At 40.5% G+C, this 23,067-nt stretch overlaps 1 protein-coding gene across 2 annotated transcripts in view; it reads left to right on the top strand.

Annotated features, from left to right (window-relative positions):
• The window catches only part of MYL3 (myosin light chain 3), a gene marked incomplete at both ends in the record, with an annotated part of 32,490 nt that extends 14,151 nt beyond the window's left edge, over window positions 1–18,339 (top strand). The window contains 5 exons of one of the 2 annotated variants that reach the window (XM_080639530.1): window positions 8,875–8,902; window positions 13,442–13,591; window positions 14,358–14,531; window positions 16,697–16,774; window positions 18,311–18,339. In XM_080639530.1, the coding sequence (XP_080495656.1) occupies window positions 8,875–8,902; window positions 13,442–13,591; window positions 14,358–14,531; window positions 16,697–16,774; window positions 18,311–18,339 (459 nt within the window). Of the gene's footprint in view, window positions 1–8,874; window positions 8,903–13,441; window positions 13,592–14,357; window positions 14,532–16,696; window positions 16,975–18,310 lie in introns of those variants that run through there. The other variant, XM_080639529.1, reaches the window with a different exon arrangement.
• Between the last annotated feature and the right edge of the window lie 4,728 nt (window positions 18,340–23,067).

The following is a 23,067-nucleotide window of genomic DNA, read 5'->3' as shown; positions in this document are numbered from 1 at the left end:
AAACACCAAACCAAAACTCTGAAACATCAGCTTCAACTGTGGTTGTAGGAAACTCCAGATTTGGCTTCTTTCTACATAAATAAACTTCTAAATCAAAGGACCCCAGCAGACTGAACTGAAATGAAAAACTCGTGGTGGTGGCAGGGAGAGGGAAAGGGTTTCTCCTTTCTTTTTTTCCAGCAGAATTTGAAATTTCAATAAAAGGGCAAGATTTAAAATTTCCATCCTCTTGACCAATCCCCCAGTGGGGGCTCATCTTTTCGGGCTAAAGCTCCCTGGTGATGCTGGAGACTGGCAGGAACAGCCAGTATGAGTGCAGTTGCAAGTGAGATCAGAGCATGCTGGTTTTCAGCTCGCAATGAATAACATCCTGCTTTGGAAAATAATAATAAAATAAAACAAAACAAACAACCAAATCCAACCCCCAGAGTATGAAGTATGGCAGATACGAGTTTGTGCTCGTAGATTTTCTACAGAGAAGTTTTGGCCCTTTGGAAACCTGAGCTGGGTTACAGTGTGATTGTTTTGGGAGCAGCATGTGTGCTGCGCATGCCAGCTTTGTGAAACAAAAGAAGAGCTCTCTCCCTTGCCAGCATGTTATCATGGTGACTCTTTGGCAGCTTAATCCTGTTGATTGAGTGGTTTGGTGTTTTTTTTTCAAGACAGGGGTGTGACATTTTAAATGGGTCCAGCTACTGTTTGATTTTGCAGGAGCGGCAAGTGCATAACGATGGACTGGCTTTGCCAGGGGCTGGCAGCTGGCATCATTCCATCCCTGGGAGGGCTTAGGTTGATGGTGGCTGTGATGGTGATGATGGAGATAACATCTCTGGGACAGAACTGAGGGAGTGTGATGTTTGCATCGTGTTGCTGTGTGAACCCCACAGTTTGGAGTTGTGTCTGGGAAAAACTGAATATTTCTTACTCAGGACACTGAAGCTCTTTTGCATATGCTCCTGGGCTGCAGAGCACTGTCAGACTAGACCCTGGAAGAAGAAAAGCATGGTAGATGGTTCTGGTGTCTGGTGCTGATGGTGGAGGTACCTTGCTAAGGTATTTTGTTTCCTGGGGACCTTGCTGTGTATGAGCAACAGCTTCAGCTTCCATATAGGTGGTGGTGAGACATACGAGGGTGGTGAGGCCCTGTGAAGTGAGGTGGTGAGGGCCTGGCACAGGTTGCCCCAGGAAGCTGTGGCTGCCCCATCTGTAGCAGTATTCAAGGCCAGGTTGAATGGGGCTGGTGGAAGATGTCCCTGCCCATGGCAGGGGGTTGGAAATGGGTGAGCTTTAAGGTCCCTTCCAATCCAAACCTCTCTACGATTTTATGATATTCAAAGCAGACTCCTTATCTTCCAGGAGATTTTCTCTTTACAGACGCCTTTCTGCTACGCCTTGCCTGAGACCCATCAAGCTTATTTTACCAAGGCCAACTTAATGTCTCACATGGTCTCATTTATTGCTACAGTGACTGACACATCAGTCAGAAACCTGGAGGAGTTACACAACTGTGCAATCTGAGAGGAAAATTAATTCTGCAAAAGGTGGTTGTTTTTAGGCTTGGTGGGGAAATTAGAAGTAACTAGCTTGAATTTTCAGGAGTTTTCAAAAACCCACAAAAATCCTTTTTTGTCTACTTGAAATTGATTTGTTCAGCCCCAAAAGAATTGTTTTGGTAGGGTTTGGAGTGATATCATACGGAGGAGTGAGGATCTTTAAGTCAATTTTACACAAAATATGCCACTTCAACAGGAAAATATTTGAATTTAAAATAAAACATAATAATAATAATGAAAAAGCTGCCAGTATTTACAAGGCAAAACATTTCATTTTGGAAATGAAAGAGAAAGAGCTTTATATATCAAAATAATAAGTGCAATAATGATAATTATAATAATAGTAATGCCTCATTTTTTTTCTCTCTTAAACTGTTTGTCAAATGAAATGCAGAAGAGTTTCTCTTTTCCTGGACACTTCTCAGTATATCCACCAAATGTATTATCAGGTGATTAATTTCCCTGTCCTGTTGGAGACCTTCCATTTTAAGATGGTCATTTTGTAAGGGGCACAAGCGCAATGCTGTTCCATAATTATGTGTGAAATTGTGGAGTATACCTGTGCCCATGGGTGTGGATTGAGAGAAGGACCTTTTTCCTTCTTAGCACCCACTTACCAGGAGGTTTGAGGGTCTGAATCCTTTAGGAAGTGTTGCAATGTGGTTCACAAGCTGTATCTTTAGAATCATAGAATCATAGAATAGTTAGGGTTGGAAAGGACCTTAAGATCATCTAGTTCCAACTCCGCTGCCATGGGCAGGGACATCTCACACTTTGAGGCTCTTCTCATTAAAGAACCATCCCATGAGCTATTGTCTACTTCAAGCAGAAAGCACAGGCAATGTCTGACCTCTCCTACATCCCAGGCTCCTATCCAGGATTTAACAGAGGGTATTTTTTTTAGGTTTCCTAATTTCTTCCATGGTTGTGAACATCTGAACAAACATCTGCTGGTGAGGCTGGTGAAGGGGGGAAATTGCAAAGAAGGCTGGAAGCCAGCTGTCAATGGTTGGAGACTCCAAAACCATGTTGCTACAGGAAGAACAGTCAGTCTTTAAAGTGTTTTATGTTTCTGGTCCTGGCCATTGCCAGAAGTTGTCTCAGTTTGCCAAAGTGGCTGTGTCATTCTCCTGTTGAGGCTCTGGAATTTCCCTTTATAATCCAGAAAGTTATGGCAACACATTCCTCATACAAGAAAGGGCGCTATCAATTTATAGACTACTACTAGAGTTGGAAAAGCACAGTGATTGAAAAATGCACTGCTCCTTCAACCCCAGAAGGTATTTACAAGAAATCAAGAAGCGATGCCACCCAGAGCTTTAGTTCAGACTGAGGATGCAGAGCATCAGTGCTGAAGGTGAGCCTGCTTCTTCTTCACACAAGGCTTTTTCACCTACTCCTTTAGAGACCAGGTGAATCAAAAGCCACAACTTAGCAGACGTCATCCAGACTTGTTCCAAAATAAAGTAGGGATCTGGAAGTTATAAAGTCTGCTGAAGTTATAATAGGAGCAATGGTGATATACTGCTATAATTTTTAAGCTCATGGGAAACCCAGATAAAAGGAAGATTTAAGGTGACCATTTTCTGATGAAATAGAATGCAGGCTGGGGAAAAAAGTGCTTGTGTATTTCCTTATGTAGCAGCATCCTCCGCACTACTTCAACAAAGGCTTTGTATCATATTCTGGATCTTGAAATATATATCATTTAACGAAAGTCACTTGGAAAGATGAAGGGTAAGGGGAACAAGTCACTCTTGGGGATATTCCACTAGTCACAAGAGGAAAAATTTTCACAATGAGAACAATGAGCCACTGAAATAATCTCCCCAGAGAGTGGTGACTTCCCAATGTTGGATACTTTTAAGACTGAACTGGTCAAGATGCTGGGCCATCTAGTGTAGTTCATACTTTGCCTAGAAAGGTTGGACCAGATGATCCCTGAGGTCCCTTCCAAACTGGGATACTAGGATTTTATGACAGGCTTCACCAATTCAGCTGAAAATAATGACTGAATTCTATTTTCACTTCACTTTCATTATCAGTATAGTTAAGTGTTGTAAGAGGTCAAAGATTCAGTCCTTTATTCAACTTCCAAATGATGTATTTTCTGCCATTCTGAAATGACCTATCATTTCAATTCAACTTGCAATAATTTTTCTTCTGGAAATGCTGGGGACCAAATGAAAACCTGAAAAAATAAAGTATCAGTAGGGTTTTATGGTTGGGTTTCCATTCTTCTAAATGTTTATTATATTTTAGCTGTTCCCCATGAAGACCAGGTGGAGGATCTTGTACTGTCATGTGCTCTTATACTAGTCAATGTCTGTATGTTGTATCATAACTTCCCTCCCATCAGACCATGACCTGAGTAGAAATAATGAGGAAAGTCCTTAGGGCAACCTCAGGAGCTAAATGTACCTAAAGAGTTTCAGAAGGCAGAGGAGGTGATAGATCAGGAGTGACTATCAAACAACAGGAAAGGATGGAGCTGTATGAGACTTGACCACATGTCAAAGTTTCTCCATGGGCAGTGGAGGAGTTCGCGTACATCACAACTGCTCTGCGCAGAAAGTGATGGGCTTATGTGTATTAATAGGTTTAAAAGGTCTTAGTGGAAAAAAACACATACTTGTGAAATACAAATGTAACCTCAACACAATGATACTGATCTTGATGGCCTTCTGGGCCTCTTTCCATCTGCTGCATTTCTGTCTCCTAAATTGGTTTCTCAAGATCACAGTAAAAATACCCCTTCTCCTTCTCCAAAACTATCCCTGTCATGGCTAAGTAAAAACCTTGCTGTTTATGTTAAGATTCCTCAGTGTACTATGAAACAAGAGGTATATTGTTTCTTTTCTGGAGGGGCTCCTTGCTTGCATTTTCTAAATGCTTGCCCCCAGATAACCTCGACTGCTGGTTAACAACAGTTTTATTAATAGGACTTATCTCAGGCTTAGTTATGCCTGATTTATCATGCACAGGGTTATGTCCTTGATTGAGATACTATGGCTTTATAAAAAATTCACTGAGATATGAAGCTGTGAATGACCTTAACAACACCAGTGGGTGTATGCATCCCTCCTGATGTCTCTGGAACAAAACCAGCTTAATGTCATGGTTCAGGCAAAGAGGACAGTAGCATTAGGGCTACAGCTGATACCACCAGTGGCCAGGTGATGATCCCCTCAAGCCAAGATTGCTGGCATCATACTTCCAGTTTGCTATAGAAAAATTTTTATTCAGATGTCTTGTGTCTTTAAAGAACATGTAGAATGGCCCACACAAGGGCAGGACACAAGTGGAAAGATATTAGCAGTCAGCAGCATCAAACACTACTACTGTGAGCAGTGGTGCTGTGGATGCTTGGCACTCATAGCAATGCCTTTGCTTTAAAACCTCAGTTGCCAGCAGGAAAAATGCCAGAGGAAAATCAATTGTTCTGAAGTACCAGGGTATTTAAAGCAAGCAAACAAACAAACAAGCAAACAAACAAACAAACAAAACCACAAGTCTGCTTCCAAGGAACTGGAGAATGTAAAGCCATATATGGGAAAGCAAATTCACATTTAGACTGTGAATAGGTTTTGCAGCCTCCAGCTCTGGGTGATGATGGCTGCTTTGCTGATCGAGCTCACTGAAGTGTGGGGTGATACTGATGTGTAACCGTGTTAAGTGCCTGGTGCAGGAGTGGGCATCAGACATACCCCTAGAGGCATTCACTCCCTTGGATGCCCATTGCATTACAGCAGCAGATAGAGGTGCCTAAAAGCATGGACATGGATCACTGTGGGCACAATGCACTGAGACTCATTTGCCCACTGCTTGGTTTAGTCTGAACCTAGCTTTACTGCTTGTCTTCTGAATCTCTCCTGCCTGGGATCTCCAGAACAGTTCTCATGGACTTCTCCACCTGCTTGCTCTTGGTACACGGAGATGACTTTGGTTTTGTATGCTCACACCATTCTGAGGGAGAGAGGAGGGAAAATAAAACCCCAGCCATCTTCAGTCTAAATATAGCCTGGACTTTGTTCCATTCATCTGCAATGATACCTCGTGGCTGGGCAAATAATGACTTGTCTTTCCTTACAACTCCATGGTGGTATGTGCTGAGAAGGGAGAAAATACCAACAGCTGCCACCCACACATATTTGCAGCTTTCCTGAGAGGAAGCTGTGCCTGGGTGGTAGGTCTGGTCAAACTGTCTGCCACTGTCTTGCCAGTTGTCATGCATGGTGCTCCAGCTCTGGGTGGTGTTTTTATAGGGCCATGATTAGAAGTGAGGCACAGTCAGCCCTTCAGCTCAAACCTTCATTTTGATCCAGCCACAGTCATTCTTTTTTGCTCTGGCACATTTTGTCCTGATCTGCAGTCTGCCAAAGGTCTAGCCTCAAGCTTTCCAAGTGGGAGTCGTCAGACCAGAAAAAAACATCTACATCTCTGCTAGTTGCCCACATTCTTTTATCATCATCAGAGAAGTGATTGATCCACTGAGTGAAAAGGAGAGCATAACTAACCTTCTGCCCAACTATAGACTTAAACCAAGTCAAATCACACCCTACAGGTGCCCATTCCCTTTTATTGGTATAAAGCACATGTGGGGTCATTGACACATCTGAATGTCTAATCTAAATGTAGCTGAGATGAATTCTTTCCCAAGAGCAATCCAGAGTTGCCAGCAGCTCTGGCTGTATTTGACCCACATTGGCTATTGATGCCTGAATAAATTCAGTATGCAACTACCTTCAGTCAAATTCTCAAAGCTTGATATAATTAGACACATTGGGCATAAGTCTGCTGCTGACAATGCACCTGTATAAATGTATTCCCTGATGGGTATTTATTTATCATTACACTAAGGTATGTGGATTTGGGATAGGACCTAGATGAGTGTAATCTTCATCAGGGACTGTAGTGATAGGACACAGGGTAATGGGTTTGAACTTGAACAAGGGAAATTCAGGTTAGATATAAGGAAGAAATTCCTTACTGTGAGGGTGGTGAGGCACTGGCACAGGTTGCCCAAAGAAGTGATAAATGCTCTATCCCTGGTAGTGTTCAAGGCCAGGCTGGACAGAGCCTTGGGTGACATGGTTTAGTGTGAGGTGTCCCTGCCCATGACAGGGGGGTTGGAACTGGATGGTCTTAAGGTACTTTCCAACCCTAACTATTCTATGATTCCACAGTTTGTGAAAAATGTGTGTTTGTACCCCTCCATGTGTTAGAAAAGGGAAGAGCATTGCTATTCTTCTGGAGGCTCATTTGTTGCATTTGTTATCTACTTTCTTCCAGACAGCTTCCTAGATGTCACTTCGGTAGCTATTTTATTAATTTGATTTCATTCAAGGTAAATCATGACTGAGAACTGCAAACAAAACGGTAATCCCCTGAGTGGGCTAGTTCAGGTAAGAAGTGAAAAGGGCAGACAGAAAAATAGTGGCCTGATTTTCTACAATTGCAGGATTAGTGTTGAGTCCTGCTTTCCAAGTCCACCAGATATTTTCTAGGTCTTCCTTGTCCTAAGCCAGAAGATGCTCAGAAACACTATGTTAGGGAGAGATAGGGAGGTCACTGGTCAGAAATATGAGTTTCAGGCTGTCTGTATCTGCTCTGTAGACCCTATGTGTCCTATGGATGCTAGAGCTCCTTGTACTGCTCAGGGTATCTGGACAGAGAAGTGTCTCGGAGCTGTTCAATGAACCCTGGGTGAAATGAAGAGATTGGTGCTGTCATGTTCTTTTATGACACATAGACATCCTGTCTAGAGAGCTGGGGAGTTACAACAGCTCCATCCTTTAATATTATGAAAACCCCAAGCAGATGATGAAGGGATGAGTCATGTTGCATTTCACCTTGAAACAAAGGAAAAAGGAGTTTGAGGTTCTCACTATGCCTGTTTTCCACTTGGATGATTTGCTACCAAGGAACAAAATATGACACTAAACAATGAAAGGTGGTCAGCTTCATATGGAAAATCTAACACAAAGTGTGTAGGGTTGTACATATGATGGGGAGGGGTATTAGTGGAAGGTGTCTCTGCCTGTGGCAACTGGGGCAGAACTAGATGATCTTTAAGTTCCCTTTCAACCCATTCTATGATTCTACGAGTCTATTTCAGAGGAATGATTCCAAGAGCATCCATTCGTGTACTGTTAGGTGTGTCCCAAGCGTATGCTTTGCACATATGCATTTATATGTTTATGCATACCAAAATATGGTTTCTCTTTATATATGTATTCACCATACAGGCAATCTGCCTGTCTTCTTGCACTGGAGGAATGTTCCTGTCAGCAGAGACATCCAACCTATTGGTTTGCAGAGGCAGGTGTAAATTCTGGGGTAAATTCACATTGCTGTCCTGTGCCTGTTCATGCAGAAGCTTGGACCTCACACTGGCATTGGTTTTCCTTCTTTTCCATTTGAGCTCAGCAGCAGCCTTTTGGCATCTTGTAGCATTTTTGGAGTCCAGAGCTGCTAGAGTGCTGTGCCAGGTAAAAATATAGAGCATGACAACCCCAAAACTTAAGGAACAGGTGGAAAGACGAAGTTATGAGAAAATTATACATATTGCAGAGTCAGAGCAAGGTCCAAAGAGTTGTCCAATGTAGTACAGCAGTGGTTATTATAGAATGCTTTTGGAAAAGGTACAAGAACTGGGGAAAACTTCCCCAAAACACTGTCCTAAACCTCACACAGACACTTCCTAAACTATGTATTTTAGTATATTTTGTACTGTACAGAAATATATTACTTTTCCCTGAAATGGTCCTGTGACTCTTTACACACGTGTAGACTGTGAACATCCACAGTATCCCATAACCAGCTTTCCACAATTCAGCTATTAGAGCAAAAAACCCCCACTTCCTTCACTTTCCTTTGAGCCTGATTTGTGCCAGCTTCATGTGATAGCCCTTAGTTTTTTCACTGGAAAAAACTATGGATCCTCATTTGTCTACAATAAAATCTTTCAGGAAAGTAGACTGCTGCTACCATAATCATCTCTGGAGAGGGTGTGAGCAGTGGGGAGTCACTTGGGATAAAGGAAAGAGACTACAGCAGGAGCACAAGAGCAGCAGAAAATAAAGGGCATCTGAGGCCTTGTGCTGAGGGCAGAGACCCTAAACGTGGGGCTGGTGAAGGTGGAGGAGGAAAAAACAAGAATCTGTAGGTTCAATAAAATTATTGTCTTGGCATTATAAGTAAGTCTCTTTCATAGACCTCAAAACCACCCAAAAACATATGACAAAGACTAAACCAGTTTTCTTCTTGTTTGCTTCTCTTTTCTGGGTTTTATCTGGCTGTTATTCTTTGTTTTTTCCAGGTTGAATTCACCGCTGATCAGATTGAAGGTGAGGAAGATGTGTTTCTCTTCTGCACACAGTAAATATTGTTACTGGGACATGCTGGCAAGTGCTGAGGTGAACACAGGTGTGGTATTTGAGGTGCCTTGAGAAGGCTGTGCTTTAATCCATGACGCTGCTCATGCTCCTTCCCTCCTCCAAATCCTCTGTTGACTTGGTTAAGAGAAAAAGGGGAAAGTCATGCACCATGCAGAGTAAGTACTTGTTAAAGCAAATATCAGCTCCGCTTCCAGTGAGGAAAAAACAAAAAAGAACCACCCCCCAAAAAAAAACCTCACTCCAAATATGCTCTTTGTTTTAAAAAGCTCACTAACAATATGCCAATCCTTTCAAGCGAAAGTCTCCCAACTCTGCTTTTGAGAACTTTTCCCTGTATTCAATCAGAATTGAATGTGTTACAGTTTAGGGACAGCTCTCCAGAAACCTGCAAATAATGACAGCGATGGCGTTCTTTTTCTTTCAAAACAAAACATCAGCATTTGTTTCTGAAAACTTTGTCCCAGCCCAAGAAACTGATACTAAAACCTCATGCATGAAGTCCTGGGAACACTACCACTGCAGCTGTCCCCTTTTTCCTCAACCACCAGCTTGCTTTTCACTTAAAGGATAATTGATAGATGGAGTCACAAACATCTGGCATTTTGTTTTGGTTTTTAAACACTTGGCAGAACTTGGTAGAGACTATGGAAGATGGTATCAAAAAATGGGTTAATTAGAACAGATGAAAAAAACCCAACCACGATATCCAGTCAGGCTGATTTAGAAAGAACAGATACAGAAGGAAGGATTTTCTGAACTGGAACCAAATGCCATAATATCTTAAAGACTGAGGCTTGGTTGCAGACTTCCCGCATTGCCTTGGGATTTTCAAGCACCCCTCTCCTCCCTCCATTTCCACTTAATGGGTTTGGCTTAGTTTCTATTTGCTAACAAGAGGTCAAAAGTAACTCATGGTTGGAGCCAACTATTAATTTCTGGGAGGCTGTACCTTTTCTGTCCCAAAGTCATGGGAGAACCATATGCTGAGCCACAAACCTCTGAACTATTCCAGCAGCACACAACAGTTGATCTCTCATCAGTTAATGTTTTGGGGATTGGATAGGACCCTCCTAGTTTCTATGCCTTATTTTCTCTCTTCCCTGAGGATAACTAGCTCTAGAGACTGTATGAGAAAATGGGAAGAGACTTATTCAGAAAAAATGGGATGCTTGTCTGGCTATCAGCCCACTGGCATGGCTAGGAAATTACAAATCTGGAGAAAACTTAGGGCTGTCAAAAAAGGTAACAAGTCTAGAGCAGATGCTGAGCATCTCTGGAAACAAAAAGTTGCATCTTCTTTTTAATTTTCTTCTTACAACTGCCTTCTGGTTTAGCTGTACTCACTGCTTACACAGAGAAAAGCTGGGAGTACAGGACTTGTGAAATAGGATGTCCTTGAAACATTAAAGGGAAAGCCACGGGGCAGGAAGCAGATATCATCTGTGTGGGAAAGGCTATGACACTTCTGTACCAGCTACCACAACATAGCAGAGTTATATTGTGTACTAGCACTGGGAAGAAACACTAAATCCACTCAGGGTTAATTACGCAGTTGGTTCATAGGTTCTACCATGAATTGCTGGAAGTAGTACCTTATGTCCTAAACATCACCTGGGGAACAGAGTAGAAAAGCACTGCTGATCAGTCAGCTCCATTCCTTCTCTCTGATCTCTTCTGTTTTTCTTTTTATTTTTCCTTCACTTGTTCTTTAGAAGGTAGGAAGTTCTTAGGTTCACAGATGATTAAGCAGACAGATTGATAGTGGCTAGATAGGTATTTACTCTTTGGAAGAGCTTAATTACTTTAGGTGTAGAATTATATCTGCTGCACAATCCACAGTTGTTCCTGGATTGTTCCTGGCACACTCTGTTCTCTGTACTGGTTTGCACAAGTCAAAACCTTGCCAGAAAGTGTGCCACTGACTTAAAAAAGTGGACAATCAGTATTCCAGTGCTTGAGACCATTTTATTTTGTGTTAGAAACACAGGTTAGAAAGCAAGCACCACTTGCCATGATTCATAGCTGCAATACTGGCTGTTGAAATCACTTGAGAGCTGGGACTTGCAAAAGGTCTGGAATATGTCCTTTAGATCTGTTTTCTCCTCATTCTTCTAGGTTTCAGTTGCACTTGCTTTTTTTTTTGTGCTCATTTTCTGCTCTGCATTGCACTGTTAGTTTTGTCAAATTTCTTCTTTCATTAAGTTGTCAGGAGGTCAAGGTCACCTCTCATGCCTTTATAAGTGGGGATATTTAAATATAAACCTGTAATGCATAATAATCACCTCCTTCTCTCACTGTTGACCAGATGAGGACCTAGGTTCCTCAGTGAGATGAAATACTTCCTGATTTGTCAGGTGAAACTAGATCAGTAAGAAGTCTGTCCTGTGTGATAGGTATTACTGGTTGTCAGTATGTCACGACTGACGCAACTGGTTTTCTGGCAGTTCATTCTGAACTGAGGTGGTGGAGAAGAAACAGACAATGAAGCATCTCAAGGTGTTTTCCAGCCCTGTCTTGTAGGGTACCTAGAACCTATTCCTTTTCCTGAGAAAAAGACTTTTTTGCATCAGACTTACTTTCTTGCAAGGATTCATTTTTATGTTAGCCTCCAAAATGTTACTCTCAGAAGAATGGTCTGTGGGTAAAGCCATGAGTAACATACCCATCTTTATACATCCTTATGCCTCAGCTGCCAATGAAATTCATTGGTTGTGGCAATGTGTATTTATGAAACTGGATTTCTAGCCTTTTCAGCCCCCTAAGTTACTGAAAAATGAAGAATATGAACTATTCAAGGTACTATTCTAGGTAGCAATTAGGCATATGAAAATATGCACTGCTCCTACCAGTGGTTTAGTGGCTAGCAGGAGATCAAAGAAGACCATACCCAGGCTGGTTTTGTTGCTTTGATGGAAACTTGCATTAAGCCAGCAAATCCAACTGCAAATAATAATAATAAAAAAAAATAGCCTGCTTTTGTATATTGACAAAATTGGGTGTCCAAACACACAGGCCAATGCTCTGGTGGGAGGTGGTTACATCTGATTTTAAAAGAAAAAAGAAAGAATTGTGAACTTTCAGGAGGTGGTGGAGAGGGTGCTCAGGCAATTTGTCTCAGGGAATAGGTAAGTGGCAGGCAGATGAGTAGCTCAGGGAGGTAGCTGCATTTCTCACTCATCTCAGCTGCTGAGACCTCCAGGAAAGGACAGAGCTGGGGGTGGGTTTTTGCCCCCTTCAACTGCCAGCAAGGAGCCCATGAAAATCCATTATTGCCCTCTGCTGGAATGAGGGCTGCCAATAGGACCTGGGCTCCGGCCCATGCCAAGGATGCAGAGATCCAGGAGAGAGAGAGGCAGGGAGAGTGAAAGAGAGAGCAAAGAGGAAGATTAAAAGAAGAAAACAAGGTGGGTGTTGATTAGTCCTAAACCACAAAAGGCATCATTGTTTGAAAGTGTTGGACGAAGAAATGATGAGTAAGATATGGGTGGAATGATAAAAATGAAAAGGGAGGGAAAAAGAAGGAGAGGCAAACCCAACAACACTAGAAGAAGGAAGGAGAGAGAAATAAGCAAAGAATAAAAAATAAAAAAGAGAGAGGTGGAATAATGAGGAGGAGAAGGAATTGAGAAGGGAAAGATGGAGAAAATCTGGCATGCAGAATGCGTAGCTGAATGATTGAATGTCAGGACCTAGGGAATAAAAATCCTCACTGCATTTGGAGAGTGGGAGGGAAACATGTACAGAAGAGTAACAGCAGGACAAAGGGCAGATTCAGAGATTCACAGCTTTGAAGTCAAAGGGATATCTGTGATCACCTATAGACCATGCACTATGGAGTGTGTTCAATGAACAATAACAGCCTATTACTGTTGCTTGCACCCTGAGATGCTCCTCCGTTTCTGCAATTCATCTGCAACTCCAGCAGTGAGAGGTGATTCTGAGCAATCAGTGTGCCTGGGAAATCCAGGCTTTCCATATACCTCCACCCTTACCCAACTGTTTCTGGTGTGATAATTCCAACAGGTTATCATGGCATATCTTGTTACCTGCTAAGAGAGGTACTCCTTTATCTCAATAGGCTGTGCCAGTGCTCTCTAAGTGTATAATGCTGAATAAAATATCCAGTTAGCTAATAAGCAGAACTGCTATTGAATTCTGTGCCATCCTGACTGCTTCTGATGAGCTGGGAAGCTCTCAAGGCCAACCATTTCTGTAAGGTTTTCTGCACTTCTTGATGTTAGCTGAGATGGAAATACCATAAGAAGAACATTTGACCTCTCTGATTCCATTCCCTGATTGAACCCGAAAATGCAGGGGAGGAGGAACACAAACATTGCAGATAACAGCAAAAGAAAAGCTCATCAAATTTGTTCCCAAACTGCAAAATATAAGGGTCAGACAGAGTTAGTTAGGGGGAAGGTCTAGGCTCTCTTTGACTTAATCTGTGGGAACATGGCATGCATTTCTTTTTATCTTTTTGCCTTCCAGAATTTAAAGAAGCATTCTCACTCTTTGACCGGACTCCTAAATCTGAGATGAAAATCACATATGCACAATGCGGAGATGTCTTGAGAGCTTTGGGGCAGAATCCCACCCAGGCTGAGGTCTTGAAAGTGCTTGGCAGGCCCAAACCAGAAGGTTGGTGTCCTCCTCTGTGTTTGTTTCAAAAAGATCACTCCAAGAATTTTGTGAAGCAGATGAGATATCCATTTTCTGATGGAAAGATTGTGAAATAACAAAGGATTTGGAACATCCTCTGCAAATCACCAGCAGAAAAGTAAATGAGGAAAAGTAATCTTGCAGTTAATATCATCTCAAATTTAGAAGAATGAATTAATGTGTCAATGTGCTTTTGCCTTTTAAAATTGCTTTGATGGCAGGCATTCATGTGTGTTTACTGAAAATGCAGACATTCTGAAGATGTCTAAAAAAAAAAGAGGGATAGACTGATTATGAGGGCACAGCTTGTTCTTCAAAAACTTGCATTAGAAGGTCTGTAATGACGGTAGCAATATCTCCATCAACATTGATCTGGATAACTCTTCAGAGCAAAGGAAATCTCTCAAACCATATCTACATTTGAGCATTTTCTAAATTACTTCTCTGTCTTTTCCTTCCACTGAGGTGGAATTGTCAGTTAAGCCCTCATTCAACAATTGTGATATGTTGGGGTGAAAACAGTGAAACAGTGGCAGGTAAGTATTTCTCTCTCCACCAGACCTCTTTCTTACTCTATCCACTCTTCCATCTGTACTTAATAACACTTCTATGCTCTCCTCTTTAGCTGGTGTTTGTTCCCATAGTTCTTCTACCCTCATCACTTATCCATGGTAGATGCCCCACGGATAGTCCTCAACTCTCCCAGAATCCAACAAAGCTTTCATTTCCATCTGTGTCTTTGTAGAAATGAACTCCAAGATGATTGACTTTGAGACCTTCTTGCCCATGCTCCAGCATATTGCTAAGACAAAAGACACAGGCACCTATGAGGACTTTGTGGAGGGTCTGCGTGTGTTTGACAAGGAGGGAAATGGAACGGTAATGGGAGCTGAACTCCGCCATGTCTTGGCTACACTGGGTAAGTTGAACCTTTCCTTATGCAGTTTCATCACTGAGGTCTTTTCTATACAGCTTGTATTGTTATGGGCAACCTCTATGGAAAGAAATGATTGAGCAAGATTTCAAATTTTGCACTGTCTTCGGTATAAAGACTAATATGTTCTTTAATAATGAAGCTAAATATCACTGACCTACAGGTCAAGGAAGCCCTTTGCTTGCTTGCTTGCTTCCTTTGTGTTATTTTCCAATAAAGATTATATTTCCATCACCATAAAACTATCCAAACATTGGAATGCTATTCAATATTTTTCTGCACCTTCAAGAAAAGTTTTAAGATGATGCACATTTTTATCAGTCATCTGTTTAACAGAAGTGTCTCTGAAATTGGAAGTCCCTGTTTTTAAAGAAGAGATCAATATTTGTCCGTCCTCTCAAATTTTTACTTCAGAAGCTCTGATTTCACAGAGAGTGCTGACAACAGAATGCGTGCAGGGCAGAAAATTTGGCTGTAACTTAATAACAAGTTTCCAATTTGGATTAGAAGGCACTGACATGCTGTCATCTGAATCCAGTAAGCATTTCTCAAAATCAGCTTTTTCACTAGTGTTTGTCCAGTATTTTTTAAAAAAGGGACAAGCCTTTACAAAAGAGATTTGATTTGGACAAAAGTATTGCAGTGATGGATTGTGACCTGGGATATCAATTCAAGAAAGCTAAACCTTTTATGCCTGGGGGTTTTAATTCAATGACACATCAATGTTTATTAGTGGCACAGAGAACAAGAAAAGAAAGCAATGCTATTTTCCTTTTTATTGCTGATGATATTGAATCAGTTTGGGGACCAAATTCAGTGACGGCACCCCCCACCAGGGTCAGGACTGTTGCCCTGTCTAAACTTACCTAGGACAAAAAAAACCCAGTATGGGCAGTATTGGAATTTTCACAATACTGCAAGAAATACTTTTCTACTTACTCTTCTATTTCCAGTAATACAGCAATGTCTGATATTCACCATTAGGAAGTATTTCAATCTTAAGAATTAATGGTTCTGTTTTGAAAGACATCTCTAAATACTGGCCAAATCCTAGCCAAAACCAAATATTCTGTAAATTAGCATTCTTCTCTGTTTAAATAAAAAAAAAAAAAAAAAGTTGCACATTCACAGATTCACATCAGCTAAGGACTTGTTTCTGTGTGCCAGAAGTCAGTGATGGAAAAAGGGGAACTACATGAATAACAGGGCACACCCAATGCATTGTATTATTTTATTTTATTTTATTTTATTTTATTTTATTTTATTTTATTTTATTTTATTTTTTAACTTTTTAATTTTTATTTTAATTTTTCATTTCATTATTTGAATTTCTATGATTTCAGTTGAAATCACCCTCAGATTTCTCATTTACTTTTCTGGAACTCATTTGAGCTCATCCTAAAATTAGTGCCTAATATCAGAATATGGGAATGGATTGAGTTAATCTCTGCTTAACCAAAAATGAAGCCTTACAGACAAATGGGCTCCTAATATATAGATAATGAAACTAAATGGAAAGAATCACTGATCCAATTCAGAGATCCTAAATTAGATTGTAGTTTCTCGCTACTCGTGTGGTGAGGGACGGAAGCACTAGTTCCCTCCGAACTAGGGCTGAGACATAGAGCATTCACGGAATGCGGGTCATCAACGATTTATTGCGCAGTTACAATTCCTTATATCTGCTGCCTAAGCACCTCCCCAGGGTCAGCTGGTTCCTGTCCCTCCTGACAACCTCCCGTCCATGTACCAATCCCTACATTAGATCTTATAATCTTCCTGAAAAACTCAGAGGCAAACTAGATCCTGACTCTACTGAAAGTTTTTTTTACTGAATACTTGGTTGAAAAGTGACTAAAGCCTTCAAGGTTTGGCACTTAGAGAAAGTTTACTCTTAGAAGACTGAGTATATAAACATGATAGCATGTGGGTTTCCATATTTATTTTGTCTTTCTGGGTTTCAGATTAAATTTTCTCAGTTTGCAAGGACAAAAGTAGCTTTCCTAGCAGTCAGCATCACAAATTAATCTGAAAAGAAAACCACCCTCTTTTCTCTCACTCTCTTTTGTGTTCTTCGGTTCTTTGAAATATGCTTCATAAATTCTTAAAAAAGGGCCCAGATACTGAATAGGCTTTTTGCTTTCCACCAGGTGAGAGGTTGACTGAAGAGGAAGTTGATAAGCTTATGGCTGGTCAGGAAGATGCCAATGGCTGTATCAACTATGAAGGTAAGTATGACCACTTCAGACTGGGCAGAGATCATGTGCTTGAGGGCTTCGCTGCAAATATACTGAGAAAGTTTAAACCTGTGAAAGATCTAAAGCAGGATATGTGCTTTTCCATATTTTAGACCAATTCAGATTCTATAATTCAGCTGGTACACCCAATCTGTTGAAGTTTACTTGTGTTTTTTCCATAGCTGAATGGCCATGGCCCCTTCGGAAAGTGGGGCTGTATATTCTTATTTTGTTTGCCTTTATCAAAAAAACAAAAAAAAACCCAAAAAACCAACAATAAACAAAACCAAAACCATTATTTTTTTTACCTTCTCCACAGTTCCTTACCCTCTCAAAAAACAAACAAATGAAAAACCCCACATCCCTTTTGAGGCTTCCTTACAGAAAAAGCACTGAATTTTCCTTCAAAAATTCAGCAAAAAATGTTATCCTTATCATCCTCTTTTGGGTCCTAAGAATCCTAACAGATTTTCCAAAGACATTCCATTTTATTTCATTGCTATTTTAGAAAGCCAGAATAAAGTCATGAATACATGCACCATGGCTGTTTTCTGCATCTTGCAAGCCTACATGCTTCAGGCTGTTCTATAAAACCACAATATTCTAGTAGGAATCATGAACATGCACTTTTGTATACAGCTGAGCCCTTCTTAAGGCTGACTGATGACTGACCACTGCATTGTTTTTGTAGTTTAGCTGATCAGTCATATTCACTGAGCTTTTTATGAATATTTGGATTGGTAGTCTCCTTCTATTCACAAATACCAGTGATCCAAGTTCAGGGAAACATTTCTTATGAATACTTTATAGGTTAGAAATCTATAGATTTAGCCAACCCAAATAACTTATGAATTTATGGTGAATTCAGAGAAATTCACAGCCTGGGGGAATTACTGGGAAAGAAAAAAAATTCCTAACTATAAGATGTATTTTTCCTTTTGCTTTTGAATTTAAAAATTGTATACAATGAATGCTTTTTTTAAATGGAAAAAATGGAAGTTTCTGAAACACAAGCTTGATTCAATTTCGAAATACTTTGTAAACCTGAGTTCACTGGAGAGAGATAGTCATGATACCTGACTTGGTGAGCTTCTGTGCATACTGGAAGTTCATTCCAGAGGAAACTTCATTGCTCCTTGACTTAGTGCAAATGTGCTAAAGTTTTGAAAGCCTTTCAAGATGAGGACCCAGAGTTTCTCATGGCTGTATACTTTGGAAAGCCAGTTCCATATGGCAGCCAGGGGTAAGGGATTAAGCAAGGTATGGACTGACTGATGTGTGCACTCGTTTCCACTGGCTACCTAGACTGTTGGCTACACTGCACTGCACTGTACATATGTTACCTTAAGGACTTACAAAGCATTTAGCACCTGGCATCTGGAATCTTATTTACAAAGTGCTGTGGTTCTCATTGCATCAAAGGAAGCAAGAAGGTGATTTTAAATAACAATCAAACCGAGATACCCAATAATTTACTGAGTTCAACGAAAGAGATTGATAAATGACCCTTCTCTTTCTTGTTTCCAGCTTTTGTGAAGCATATCATGGCTAACTGAACACCAGGTGAGTCTTTTCTATCCTCCTTCCATAGCTTATTATTTTGGGTTTCACATCTCAATAGGTTTGAAGAATGTGTAAGTGATTAATCAAAGATAGTGAATATTTTCAGCATGTTGTACAAGTAGGTAGGACAAGAATGAGTGAAATGTTATCCTCATCCTATCAAGTGCTCAGAAATTGGTGACCTTTCGGCAATTCCACAATTCTTTGGTAAATCTGGATGCCTTTATTTTAGAAGTCCAACATATTATATTCTAAGAGGATTTGATTTCCAAAGAACAAACTGCTCATTCCCTTATGGTTGACTGGAAACTTCAAAGGATGCATATTTTTCATGTCCACTTACAAATCTCTGCTCTTACACTTCTAGAAAGGAAGGAGGTAGAACTGAGCTGACTAGAGAATGAATGGGCAAAAACTGCGAGGAAAAACAGATAAGAAGGAGTAATGCATGTTTATGTCACTGAACCTACACTTATTTGCCTTCCATAAATCTGGCTCCCAATATATTCTGGCAAATTGGTTGGTCTTCCAGGAAAAGACATGAGCTTTGCCCAGCACATCTTCTGGCATTATTCAGTAGTGTTCTTCAAACCACAGTACCATTAAGGTTATCTCTGTCTTGCCATTGCAAATGAGCTGAATTTTATTTCCAGTATTTACTAGTTATTGTGTATTTTTGTATTCCTGGAAAAGGTGCCTGCTGTTTAGAACTGGCATTCACCATTATTTATCTCTGTTCAACTACTGGGGAAGGGCTGACCTGAGAATTAACCAACTCCATCTATTTTGCAAAGTATCTGATAAATTGGGAAAAGCAGTGGCTTCTTTCAAATTTGTTCTGGTTGGTTTGGGGTTTGTTTGCTTGTGGGTTTCTTTTGTTTCATTTTGTTTTGTTTTGTTTTCTTCTGCTTTAGTTTATTTTTTTATTGTCCTGACCAGGCCTAGCTTTGTTTTTCTTTTGCAGCTGACATTATCCCAGCCCACCAAGACCTTTTTGTTGTATGGTGGCTTTTATTATGTTCCGTGGCATCCCAGGGAGGGAGTTAAGTTGAAGTCGCATCCAGGTTTTGGGGACTTTTGTTCCCAGACATAATTGAACAAAATGTAAAGTGGCTAAAAAAGATGAGTTTCTTTTCTTATTTATCAGTTTTCTTTCTTAAAGGCATTTATTTTCTCTGAACATATACTCAGCTTTCCAGCACTGTTTCCCAGTTTTCCATTCCAAAGATCTGGATTGGCCCACAGCCACAGTGGGTAATCCCACAGCTATCATGATTCTTATACGTTGTTTAGAGATGTTTTCAATCTTTAATCCTATCTTAAACCCACTGCCACTGAAAATTCCCATTGTGATACCAAAAGTCCTTGTCACCTGAAGCAATGTCAGCCACCAAAGAAGACAAGTGAGCAGTGGTGAGCTGAGGAGCTGGCAGAGGGCTGGGAGCTGCAGCAGATGGGGCAGGAAAAGTTTCTTTGATTATAATGCTTTGGAAAGAGAGCTGAGAGGTCCTGACACACAGAGAACCAGTGTGCCACTGATTTGCCAATGAGCCATGATGGGCGTCATTCAATAGTGGCATCTTTCACTCCCTGCTGTCTTGCTGTTGGCATGTTAAAGAAAAGACAAATTAAGTCTTTAACCTTGAAAGGGTGATGGCCCTTTGCCATAGAGCATATAACAAACAAATCCCAAAACACTGGATTTTAACTCAGTGGGAATCTGGATCTGAGTCCAAAAATAAAGTAGTGGCTCGTGTTTCTTGGCCGTTCCTATATGCTCAAGGAAAGCTAGAGCTGTATCCCAGTGTAAGAACTGAACTGTGTCTTTTCATTTCTAAGAATAGTGAACGTGATTACTCTGTATTGGCTTTTCATATATACAGCCTCTCCACTGGCTTGTCCCCAGGTGCTACGTAATAGTTCTAACACAGAGTAACCAATTACATCTTCAATTAGTGACTGTTCCACTCTTTTCTGCACACCTCCCAGGACAAGTGTTCTGCAGGATTATAGCCAGCTAGTCTTCCTTCACAGTAGATATTGCTGCAGAAAACACTCCCAGATTGGCTACATATCTACTGCTTATGCTACTCAGCAGGAAAGACATAGGCAGCAGGACACATTAAGCTTTCTCACATAGCTAAAAAGCACTCTACCGTACTTGTCATCCAATAAGCACTGCACTGTGAAGCAGGGCTGTGGAATATGTGCAGTGGAATACATGGACCCCCTGTGAAGGCAATGCACACAACTGTTCCCCTGTTATGTGACTGAATGCGTGATGAGCAGAGTTAAGCTTATCTTATGGCCTGTCTCTTGGGTGCATGTCCATTAATGGGATCAAATAGCCAAAAATGTTGGAAAAGAGAATCTCTGGGAGCAAGTTGGATATTGTCAGAATTGTTCATACGCTTCCTTAATACGAACCTTGTGTTACAATACTACCTTATTTACCTTTAATCATATAATCTCAAGTAGTAGAGTAGTACTGCTGGAGGGACAGTCGATACTGTTATACCATCGACTATTCACAGAGGCTCAATTTGGTGTCCCATATGTAGGTTCATGGCTTGTCTGAGATGCTCCAGGTGTCTCATATATCCATGGCCTCACAGATGGGACACAGAGCCCATGGCAGACTAGTGCTTTCTGGCAGCTGGCAGCCAGGCAGAGTACTCTAGTACATCTCAGGTGTTTTTAGGTGTTGAGGAGTGGGAAAGTGAATTGAGTCCTGTGGTTCGAATTTATGTGACTGTAGGTGAAATCCTAGCATATGCCATCAGTATTTGACGGGCTGACATAGTCTTCCTTGGCTCCCATCAGATTAATATGCCTACAAGTATGTGTATGAAAGCAGGGTATCTATGTTTCCAGACCTAAAGGAGGTCCAGTTAGATGCAACATTCAGAGTGATTCACCTCATCTGAAGAAGGGACATAGATACAATGAGTCCAGCTGCCAATGTTGAAAAGGATGAATCTCACATGAACATTATGTCATATTTACCATTTGTATGGGAATGTTCTGCATGCCTTGGGGCTCTCAAATTGCATCAGAGGCTTATTGTTCAGCAACTGAATCCTGCCTGAAATCTAAACACTAACTAAGAAAAATCTCTGTGCTCAAATGTTGCGGATGGAAGACTGACTACAGATAATAGAGGGATAACAGAAGCGGAAGAAACTGTACAATGGCTAAGAAACTGGACTGTTTTTCTGGAAAGATGATTGATTCTTTACCCTGACAGAGCTATACTATCTCTCCAGATCACTGCTTCCCATGTTTGGTCCATCATTTACACATTGAGTGTAAGATTTTGGGGTTGAATCTTACACTCCCGGCATATCCAATGTGACTAAGGACATTTTGTCACATTGTGTGATTGCTCTTTGATATCAGTTGGCATCTACCTAGTGCAGAGACACTTAGCTGCAGGCCTTGCTGCCAATAAGCTGAATACAGATGCATGAGGACAACAGAGGCTGATTCCTGGTGGCATTGTTTGTTTCTTCTTTCTTCCTCTAATGCTTAAAAATAACTTTATTTTTAGGACAAGATAGGAGCTGAGAAACCCAGATGCTGGCCTTGGATTTCAATGTAATGGAATGTCTTCTCATTTTTCAGTCTGGATTCTCATTACAGACCTACAAAATATGCTGTTCCTAAAGTTATTTGGATAAATGTTTTTTTGTTTGTTTTGCCTTGTTTCTTCATGGGAAAAGGGTGGCCTCTCTGGAGATTCAATAAACTTAGGAAACTGAAGAGACTGGAATTTGAACTCTGAATACCTGGGCATTGTAACTTCTTTCTGATATAGAAGACTAACAGCAATAGAAAACTGTTAAGAAAGAGGAGAAAAAAAAAGAGTAATTTTATTCATGACTAAATAAATAATAAGAAAAAGAATTTGTCATTTAACCATATCCCTCCCGCCATCCTTAAAAAATAGAGGGACTTTCATTTTTGTCTTTTATTTGTTAAAAAAAAAAGAATGCTGAAAGAGAGTAAGGGAGAAAAGCAACTAAACCAGTTGTATGAATCTCATGTATACAAGGAATCTCTTAACCTTTAGAATAACAGTAAAAATAGAATTCACAGCAATCAGCAATGAATACAACCTTGTTCACATGTTTCTCAGCTTTGGAAGATACCACAGCAAAACAGAAGTGTACTCCATGTTTCCTAAAATGCAGCTCTTCTGCACAAGGATTACTTCCCATTCCAACAGTCTGACGTATGAAACAAGTAAAAAGTCTGGGAATTGTTCTAATATATGTATCTTGGTCCTATAGCTTTCTTGGTAAAATGTGATTCTTTGTCACTTGCTTTAATCATTGTTTCTATGCCTGTGTGAGGGAAGGGGAAATGGGAAATAAATGCTTTCGGACAAAATATCAGTAGAGGAAAAGGAGAGTTGAGAAGCATGAAAAAGCACACAAATTAAGTTGGCTCATTTTCTGGGGAATAATAAATTTAAAAGTAAAAATAAAGAAAAATATATATCCTTTGGGGGTGGAAAAAGGAGAAACTAGAGGCTAGTACAGCTTGTTAGGAAATGCCAAAAAATCAGAATATGTAACACCGGCAAGAGGTATTGTTAAAACAGGCAACTTGGAAACTTAGTGGAGAAAAGATAATCAGTGGAACACTGGAATACCAGGATACAAACTACATAGCAATGACTGAATAGGTCATCCTCACAGAGAAGAATGTTATGAACA

The sequence above is a fragment of the Psittacula echo genome (genome assembly GCF_963264785.1).
Source record: "Psittacula echo genome assembly, chromosome: 2".
NCBI classification, from domain to species: Eukaryota; Metazoa; Chordata; class Aves; order Psittaciformes; family Psittacidae; genus Psittacula; species Psittacula echo.
This window is presented reverse-complemented; position numbering and strand designations above follow the sequence as displayed.